The 10,634-nt window shown below is 43.5% G+C and overlaps 1 protein-coding gene across 5 annotated transcripts in view; it reads left to right on the top strand.

Moving 5' to 3' along the window:
• LOC134441000 (spectrin beta chain, non-erythrocytic 1-like) overlaps positions 1-6,988 on the top strand; it is a 143,904-nt gene extending 136,916 nt beyond the window's left edge. For 4 of the 5 annotated variants that reach the window (XM_063191190.1, XM_063191189.1, XM_063191187.1 and 1 more), the window contains 4 exons: positions 3,150-3,385; positions 4,347-4,520; positions 4,840-4,882; positions 5,430-6,988. In XM_063191190.1, the coding sequence (XP_063047260.1) occupies positions 3,150-3,385; positions 4,347-4,520; positions 4,840-4,882; positions 5,430-5,636 (660 nt within the window). In that variant the 3' untranslated portion in view covers positions 5,637-6,988. The remainder of the gene's footprint in view (positions 1-3,149; positions 3,386-4,346; positions 4,521-4,839; positions 4,883-5,429) is intronic. The other variant, XM_063191188.1, reaches the window with a different exon arrangement.
• The last annotated feature ends 3,646 nt before the right edge of the window (positions 6,989-10,634 follow it).

The following is a 10,634-nucleotide window of genomic DNA, read 5'->3' as shown; positions in this document are numbered from 1 at the left end:
CATGGGGTTGCCTGAGGTTGATGCCTTGTGTTGTGTTGTTTTGTATTTAAAGGGTATGCCACTATTTCGTGGCTGAGTACGGTTAAAATCGTTGCCCTGGGTTTATAAAGGTGGTAAAGTGTCTTATTTTTCATGTTAGGCATTGTCTTGTTTTAAGGAGGGAGCAAGTATAAGCTAGTGAGAGTCAATGGATCACACATGCTACGGTGATCCATTGACTTTCAGTAGCCTAGCTACATACTCCCTCTTTTAACTTGTCTTAAAGCAAGACAACGCCTAACATGAAAAATAAGACACTTTACCACCTTTATAAAACCCCGGCCAACGATTTTAACTGCATTAAGCCCCAAAATAGTGGCATACCCCTTTAACCTCATCGTTCTGTTATCATTTTTTTTGTCCCTCACAGAGCTTCATTTTGCATGTCACCCATTAGCATGTTTGTCTGTATTTCATTTGACTTCTATTTTTAGTGTCCATGTTGTCTCTGTTTTAGTCCCTCTGTGTTCTCATCACGTGGTTGGTGAGGCTCCACTTTCTGTCAAGTTCTTGTCGGCACTCACTGTAGACAGCGATTTAGCCTTGCTCTGCATGCAGATACCATGTTAATGTGGGGATCCTTTATTTCGTATACTGTGTGTGTGTGTGTGCGCGTGTGTGCGTGTGTGCGCGTGTGCGCGGGTGTGTGTGTGTGTGTGTGTGTGTGTGTGTGTGTGTGTGTGTGTGTGTGTGTGTGTGTGTGTGTGTGTGTGTGTGTGTGTGCGCGCGCGCGCGTGTGTGTGTGTGTGCGCGCGCGTGCGTGCGTGCGTGTGTGTGTGCATGGAAATGTCTGTGTATGTTTGAACTATAGCACCCAAGTGAGGAGTGTGAACAACTGGTCATTTTTGGCTGATCATTTTCAGCAAACGCAAACATACCTGTACATGTAACTTTCAGTATAGACGCACGTAGGCACTTTTTTCAGTCAGGGCATGGTTCAGCTACCTGACCAGTTCTAGGTAAAAGCCTTCAGGATTGGTCCAGCTTCTCACAGCTTCTCAGTAAGACCGTCCAGGATTGGTCCAGAAGGCCCAGAAGACCTCAGTAATGGGGTAATACCTGACGGGAGTGCAGTGGGTGTGTGGTGTGGACTTTTAACTGGCAAACCGCCTCTATGCCATTTCACCATTAAAGAGTAATTCATCATTCAGAATTCCTCACAATTACCTCAAGCAATTTCAAAAATTGTTTGGTAATTTTACTCTTTTTTTGAAAACAAACAAACTTTTTTTTTAAAACTTTTGTGTATGCGTGTGTTTGACGATCTTTTGCTGTTGAGCTTGTCTTCCGTTTTCTCTGTGTGCTACAATCTAACGTCTAACCTTTTCGATTATGCATGTCTGGTGTGCTATACTGTTTGGTTTGGTCTTGCACTGCTCTTTTGTGGTTCTTCCTTGAATCACTCTCCCTTAATTCAAAGCAGGATCAGATCTGTTTTCTGTCTTCTAAATGTCAATGGGAACAACATTAGCCTCTCTTGTCTTTGCTCTCCCTTAATGGGGCAGTGCTGCAGGCCTGCTGTTGCTGCGTCAATGGGCAGTATGTTTAGACCGCAGGCCAGGGTTGTAATTCAGGGGGGTGAAGTGTGACTGAGTTACCAGGGCCCGATGTATATAGGGGGCCCATACACAGTCCGATTTATGGAGATACATGGCTGGGGGGGGGTCCACTGGAGCTGATTGTACATAGGGCCCACAATGTGCTGCTACGTCCCTGCCACAGGCCATCTATTGAGCAGGTCCAGGATTGGAGTGATGAGTCATAGCCAGAGGCCAGACTCCAGAGGCCTGTCCCTCCATCCCCCCCTCCATCCCTCCATCCATCCCCCTGTCCCTCCCTCCCTCCACCCCTCCCTGCCTCCCTCCCTCCCTCCCTTTCTCCATCCATCCCCCCGTCCCTCCCTCCATCCCCCTAGCGAAGGAAGGAGTCCCAGACAGACTCAGGGTAGTGAGTCATTGAAGACGGGTCAAGAAGACTAAAAACAGAGCTTCTTATATTCTTTTAAAAATATTTATATTTTTAGGGCTTTTTGCCTTTATTTCTGACAGGACAGTGGAGGAGAGACGGGAAACAAGGGAGAGGAGAGAGAGAGACGGGGAAGGATCGGCAAATTACCCGGGCTGGAATCGAACCAGTGTTGCTAGTGTAGTAACCCAGTGCCCTACCGTTAAAGCCACGGATGGGCCAGGGTGTTCGATTCTACCTCACTTGACACCCTCTGCTAAGAGCTCCCGCTACTGCTGAAAACAGCCCTTAGTGTTCTAGAACGTTTGACTGAGGCTCCATGTACTGCGGCTGTAGGGATTGCTTGCAGTGAATTGACGTATGTGTCCCAAGAGAGGGCTGTGGAGGCAGTCAAGATGACAGGGCTACTTTTGACAGGGAGCGTTTATGATGGTGAGTTACAGCCTCCAGAGATGGGGGGAAGACAGATGCATTGGAAGTTACAAGGGTAGACAGATTGTACACTGATGATAACACATGCTGTATGTGTCAGAGATAAGTATTTATATGGCAGGTGATCAGAGATTTTCCTGGTGTTATTGTTGTGAAATTGTAACAGCTTCTCCAAAAATAGGCAGGTGTTCCACACTAGAGACCTGTTTTTCACAAGAAACAGACCTTATTTCTTACTCTTTCAGATGTTCAGGTGTTCTACATTAGAGACATGTTTTTCACTCGAAACAGACCTTATTTCTTGCTCTTTCAGATCATCATATCGGTTTTGAGAAGTGCTGCTGAAAGAAACGACAAAAAAGCCTGTAGTGCTCGTTATCTTAAGATCTGCAGAGTAGGCGTCCTTCACATTTGCATAATTCCTGTACGGTTACAATCTTCCCCCAAGAATCTTCCGGAGTTCTAGAATTTTCCACACAGTCTCTGATCCTCTTGTGCATGACACGGCTCCCTCTCTTGCCTCTCTGCTTATTGCTCTCAGTGGCATAAATCGTCTAATAGAAGAGCCTGGAGTCCTCATTTTCTTAAGATAATGAGGACTCCAGGCTCTTCTATTTGATGATTTACCTCTTAACTTAACCTGGTTTACTCCTGAACCAGCTTCTTAAGTGTAGACCTCTGGGCCTCTAAAGCTGTCTTTGTTTATGACCCAGGAGGCTGCAGCAGCAGCAGCGGCGGCAGCAGCAGGAGCTGGAGGAGGAGGAAGCGAAGTGGTCAACGGAGTGGTGGAGCCCAGCCCAGGGCCCTCGCCTACGGCAAGCCGCAAGTCCAAACCTAGCAGCCAGGCGGCCACCCTGCCCACCAAGCCCCAGGAGACCTTCACCCAGCTGGAGGGCTTCCTGCACCGCAAGCACGAGTGGGAGGGCCACAACAAGAAGGCATCCAACAGGTACAGTACATTAGAGACACGCATGCACGCACGCACACACGCACACACACACACACACACACACACACACACACACACACACACACACACATCGAGAAGGCATCCAACAGGTACAGTACATTAGAGACACACACACACACACACACACACACACACACACACACACACACCGAGAAGGCATCCAACAGGTACATTAGACGTAGGCACTTACACACACACACACACGCACACACACATGCAAGAAGAAGACATTTAACCAATAGGTACACGTACATTAGATGCACACGCACGCATGCACGCACATACACACACACAGCAAAAATGCATCGAACAGGTACACTAGAAACACACACACACACACACACACACACACACACACACACACACACACATCGAGAAGGCATCCAACAGGTACATTAGACGTAGGCACGTACACACACACACACACACACACACACACACACACACACACACACACACACACACACACACACACACAAGAAGAAGACATTTAACCAATAGGTACACGTACATTAGATGCACACGCACGCATGCACGCACATACACACACACACACACAACAAGAATGCATCGAACAGGTACACTAGAAACACAGACACACACAGACAGACACACACACACAGACACACACACACACACACACACACACACACACACACACACACACACACACCAAGAAGACATTTAATAGGCACAGCAGGATGGATCTCAGTCAAGGCATCTAACAGGTACACTAGACACACACTTGCAAGATCTATTCATTCAAACTCATAACGTATACTGTATTCTATTGTATTCCAGGTCCTGGTATAACGTGTACTGTATTCTATTGTATTGCAGGTCCTGGTATAACCTGTACTGTATTCCATAACGTGTACTGTATTCTGTTGTATTCCAGGTCCTGGTGTAACTTATACTATATTCTGTTGTTGTGTTCCAGGTCTTGGCATAACGTGTACTGCGTGATCAACCACCTGGAGATGGGCTTCTACAAGGACAGCAAGAGTGCCAGCCAGGGCGTGCCCTACCACAGCGAGATGCCCATCAGCCTGAGGGATGCCGTCTGCGAGGTGGCCGTGGACTACAAGAAGAAGAAGCACGTCTTCAAGCTGCGGTACGGAGATAGAAAGCCACTTGGGCTTCTGTTTATTCGTCTTTTCTATCTCTTGTTCTACGGTATCTCAGTATCAGTCAATTCCAATCTAATTCTTTTTCATTCTTTTTTTTTTACATGGACAGAATTCATGGTTGGAAATGTAATATTTTACTGTGCAAATATACAAAGTTAAGTTAGGTTTAAATTATAGTTCTTTGACCACTCCACCTATTCAGCAGCAGCAAATTGTGCTGTTAGAACTCCTATGGGCTGTTTGCTATTTGTAAGTGATCCTTACTGTTGCCATTGTGTTTTGTCTTGTGTCTTTGTGTCGCAGACTTTCGGACGGGAATGAGTATCTCTTCCAAGCCAAAGATGACGTGAGTATTTGTTTCATTTCATTTCATTTTCCCCCTCTCACATTGAAGGCAGTGCTCTCTATCCCATTTACTGAGTGGTAGTAACACTTACATTTATTGCTAAGAATTCCTGGGTGTCTACATGTATGTCAATTCTTAAATGTATATTGATACATTCATGCATTTCAAGTAGCCTCTTTGTGCAAAGATTCAACTACATCTTAACAACATTGCTATGACGATACAGACGGCATTAAGTAACAGATTAAGACTTGGTCATTACAATTTTAGTGATAATAAGGTTATTACATAGTCTCTGCACAAAGGGGTTACATTTATTTCAAATTGTCAAAGTACATGGAAGTCCTTGTGCACAAGCCTTCAGTTGTCCAGGTGCAGGTGTAAGGCAGGAAACCTTGATCAATACGAAAAGTTAATTAAACATCGCACACTGGATTCTGTACTTTTTTTCTCTGTATTTTCTAGCGCAAACTTACTTCAAATAGTCTTTGATAAACCAGCCTGGGACTGACTGAGACCTTTGTTGTGTCATTTTCCTACTTCTCAGGAGGAGATGAACTCCTGGATCCAGGCGGTGTCCACCACGGCAACCCCTTCCGACCGCTCGGACGTGGCCCCCAGTGGCCATTCAACCCCCGCATCAAGCCGCGCACATACCCTCCCCGCACAGGTCACTCCCCTCTCCGAGTCCAGTCCAGGCAAAAGAGAGAAGGACAAAGAGAAACGCTTCAGCCTCTTCAGCAAAAAGAAGTAGCATCAGCTCAAGGTCAAGACCCTTTTCTGACAGCCGCCATCTTGTCCCTGTCGGTCCCCTCCTCATTCTTTTGAGCGGATGAAAAAAAGAAGAAGAAGAAGAAAAAAATAAAGAAACAACACGAATGAAGAAAAATAATAAATACGATTGCAAGACTCCAGCATGCTCAGCAAGCTCAGAGCCAAAACTCCACACTCTGTGCCTACGTAATGACCCTCTTGGCGGGTTCGGAGGTCAACTTTGGCGTACTTTTGTAATAAGGAAGAAAAAAAAGAGAGATAATGGGGGGGAAGAAATTACACAAGGGTGTGTGATGCTTTGGGCAGCTTTCCATCGCAAGTCATTCCGAAAAGAAAAGAAAAAAAAGTCCCATGAGAGATGTATTTTCGTTGGTTAAGCTTACTTTTGTTCCTTGTTAATTTTTCCTACTTTTGAAACCATGTCTCGCTTTTGACGTCATTGTTTTTGTTTGTGCCCGTCTCGCTCTCCTCTCTCCTCTTTTTCTCTCTTTTCTAACTGTATGCAATTTATAGGGTTTACCCTCAGTTTTGTGAGGCTTCCGTTTGTTTATTTCTGCTGGTGAGAAGCAAGGCGTCGTCGTCGGTGCTTTGGACTCAAACCACATACTGTTGAATTGCTAACTTTTTTTGTTGACTTTACTTCACTAATCAATACTCCAGCCATAAGCTTCAAGAATCTATGTCTTACGGAACATAATAAACTTAGTATAAAATTCAACGTACATTTGAATGCAAAGCCACAATAATACCTAATATTATTAACTTAATATCTTGGGACTCGTTAGAGCTAAGAGATAACCATTCAGGTTGGACATTGATGAAGGACTAGTTATATATGAACATCATGTTATAAGCTCCATTTTGTTTTTGTTTATTTGTTTCAGTTTTTGTTTCATGAGTTGCATTATAATGTATGGTTAAAAGATTTATTTAGAGAAAAAAAATATGAATATAGATGTATTATAAACACATTAAAGCGTTGTTGTTCAGTGGAAAAAACTGAAAGTCCAGCCTTTACCTTGCCCAGTAAACCTGACTGAAACATGGCTGCTTGCTTGTTGGCTATAGCACTGCTGCGTGTTCTCATTTTGCTACTTCAGGCTATTTGATAAATAGTGTGCATTTCTGTCACTGTAACTATTGTAATGATAACAAGATTTTCATCATGTTGCACAACAATCAACAAAATGCCATGAAAAGCCAGGTGCCCTTTCTGGGGGTGCTTTGGAGGAACCATGCTACCCCCGGCCCCTAACCATGGATGAGTCTGCACCTGTAGCCTTTTACCCTCTGTTAAATATGTGCAAAGTCATTAAAATGCTTTTAAAACGATGCAGTCTTTCTTTTGTGCCTCATAGATGCTTCACACAAAAGAAGAAGGGAATAAGTGACGAATTTGGTGTATGTCAGCCAGAAATAAGAATAAACCTGGTGAAAAGACTGATGTTGGTCTTTATCTAGTCACCCTGTGTTGATGTACTGTGAAAGTTAACTAGGTTAATCTTTAGTCACCCCAGGTTTTTCTTTGGGTTATTTGCGGTTTACGCTTTGCTTGCGCATACCGCCACTCACCCCAGAGGAGGGCAAACTCAGGCCCGGGGGCCACATGCGGCCTGCTGAGCCATTCCATGTGGCCCCCAGAGCCTCTACAAGAGATACAACGTTTACATTCAAATACATACAGTCACTCAACATTCTTAAAATGGCTACCTAAAACAAGGGTCTTGTGAGCTAAAGATTGACCAAGTAGATGGGCCAGAACTAAAATAAATACATTTCATTATAATGTGCAGGAATGCTGTCAACTTGCACTATTTCTCATTGACACGGGCAAGTTGCCTGCAACATCTGGCCCTTCAGTCAATATGGTAATCTACCGGTACACTCAATGTGGCTCTTGGTCCAAAACAATTGGCCACCCCTGCTATAATGGCCAGTTAGATCAGTTGTTCTATTCACCCTACGCTGATGTACTAGGTTAGTTGGCTCCATGTCTGTCACCCCAGGCTGGTGCCTGGTTAATCTTTATCTAGTCACCCTGAGCTGTAGTTTTAAGTTTTCATCTAGTCACTCCGGGTCGCCAGTCATTATTCGGGCACTTTCACAGTCAGCAGCATACTGTAGGCTACTTAATTCCCATTTAGCTATAGTGCTAAGCAGAGGTGTCAAATGTCAAGTCAAGTCAAGTAGGTTTTATTGTCAATTTCTTTACATGCACTGGTCATACAAAGAATTTGAAATTACATTTCTTGCTTTCCCATACAGACATAGACTAATCTAGGTAAGGACATAGACAGTATAGACATAGAAATGTATAAGTAGAAAGGGGTAGAAGAAGACTGTATGGGCTAAGTACAACACCAGTACTGAACATAGTATTACATAGCATTACTCAAAGCTAATCCAACCAGCTCAGAGTCAGCTCATTGTAATAAATAACCTCACTGACAGATCAGCTCACTGTAGTCTACTGTACAGTAGCTGTAAAACAGTTAATCTGTGAAGTCACCTTTGTTGGAAGGAAACTGTAACACATTTTGTTCTACTTTTACTTTTGAAACCTCTGGTGCTAAGGTAAGTATGTGTATGTAACATATTTTAAAACCCTTTGCGGGGTAAGGACTTTTTCTCCGTTCTTCCAGAATTTCACTTGAACACTCTACAGCTCCTATAAAACCCTGTGTTAAAAATCCCGCAAAGTCATTGTGACATCATAATGAGAACTCAAAATGTTGGCAAAATTCTACTCACATATTTGTGATGGTACTCCTCAAAGGGTTAAGTAACCAAGGTAAACGTGTTTTATTTTACCCTTATGATCTAGTCCAAAACATGCTCGAAGTGCTATACTACACATTTCCATATTCTAGAGACTGTGTAGTGCTATGCACACAATGTGTCTAAATGTCCACAGGGTATAGAACAGGACAGCATGCAGAATGTGAAAACACCACACAGTGAGTGTTCACATAGCGAAAGCTTTGATTTCTGATGCAGAACTGGATCATCGTGAGCTGCCAGAGATCACACAGGCATAATGTATTCTCTGGAGACCAATTTGCTGTGCGACACAGTTAAGCACTCGTCGTCCTCCTGTCTCCCTCAGAATACATTAGTCATCAACTGTACAGTAATCACAGTTGCACATTTCATGACTATATACGTACATGATTGGATTAGATTTTTTTCAAAGTATTTTTGGGGGCTTTTCAAGCCTTTATTTTTATATACAATTTTACATTTTTATACAACAGGACAGTGAAGGTGGTGACAGCAAGCGAGTTGAGAGAGAGAAAGATGGGGAAGGGTCGGCAAAGGGCCCGGGTCGGAATCTAACCCGGGTCGACCACATAGACTATAGATAGTAGACGAGTGCCCTACCGTTAACGCCAAGGTTGGGCCATGTTTGGATTAGATTTAAGATATCATTATATGTACACATACACTATATTGCCTAAAATATTTGCCATTTCTGCCTTGACTCATATACAGTAATATGAACTGAAATGCCATCCCACTCCTAACCATCCCATTCCTTTTGAAGATATTACAGCTTCAGGATACCAAAACATTCTAGATAATTCTATGCTCCCAACCTTGTTCTGCAGTAGAATGTTAGTAAACCTCCTTCCCAAAGCCTCATACAGTATCTGTAGTACTGAGCTATCTAACTGGACCTTCAGCTCAGCGGTACAGCGCAGTGTCTCCCATGCCCAAACTGGAGCGTTAACTGGTAGGTCACGGATTCGAGCCCTGAGTGACAAACTAGTACAGATGACCTCAGTTACAGTACTTTTGATTTGATGAGTCTCATAGTATCCTCATCATTATCTAGATGCCACGAGACATACAGTTTCTTTTTTTTAACCGGGCTTTTTTGCCTTCATTGTGTGATAGGACAGTGAAGCATTGATAAGAAGCGAGCGGGGAAAGAGAGACGGAGAAGGGTTGGCAAATGATAGGGCCAGAACCGAGTACAGGTCGCCAGTGCAGCAGTCGAGTGCCCAGCCGATTGAGCCATGGCTGGGCCCAGAACATACAGTTTCAACATGACTGTAACAGTGATTAGTAGGCTGGTGTGCATCTACCACACACACATTACATTGCACCGTTATGTAAGAACTATTTTCACATTACAATTCATTAATAGGCCTACTGCACTCTTCAGTGCACCATCTTGAAGTCACAGTAGATTTAGAGAATTGGAAAAGAGGTGAAGACCTCCCTGGTGGTAACACTTTGCTTTTGCATATGGTAGCCTACTAGTATTTCTGTCCAAAATGGCACTTGTGTGACAGTAGGCTATGTAAAATCATATACTAGAAGTAAAGTATGTAGACTACACAATGAATGTGTGTGAATTACATCATCAAGAGGTGCCCATTCACATTCACATGTCCACATCTTTTACCATTTAGTTGGTATCCAGAGAGTAGGCCTATACATTATGCCTGTGTGATTCCATCCTAGTGTTCTTTGAGAGAGGAAAAAAACAAACAGCAAGATCAGTGACAGATTTCAGACCAACAGAAAGTTCTAAGACCTGCCGCATGCTAGATTTCTGTGAAACTAAGGAAATTAGCTCTCTTTTGACTGTATTAATCTCTACTAGTAATGACTGTAGCCTAACTATAATCATATACAAAGAGTCATAGGAAAACTCATCATCGAAAGTGGGATATCCAATGAGAAATGCATGGCAGTGCAACTTAAGAAATTAAATGGAAAATATGGATGTGTTTACGCGCATGGGCTGTCAAATGTTGAACAATATTAAAATATCAAAATACTACAATATACATGTTGAACACAATCAAATAATGTAGGCTACAGCCCAAGTCAAGCTGGGTGAAGAGACGGCATTGCACTTTCCAGCTGTTTTCCCTCTCACCACACGGCTGTGTAGTTTCTCAGTTTCAGCACCTTGGACAGCAACAGACCGCTGCCTACCGGTTCTTGTAGTCTCTGAGTGCGTCAC

The sequence above is a fragment of the Engraulis encrasicolus genome, chromosome 24 (genome assembly GCF_034702125.1).
Source record: "Engraulis encrasicolus isolate BLACKSEA-1 chromosome 24, IST_EnEncr_1.0, whole genome shotgun sequence".
Taxonomy (NCBI): domain Eukaryota; kingdom Metazoa; phylum Chordata; class Actinopteri; order Clupeiformes; family Engraulidae; genus Engraulis; species Engraulis encrasicolus.
Note: the sequence above shows the minus strand (reverse complement) of the source record. Positions and strands in the feature narration are given on the sequence as shown.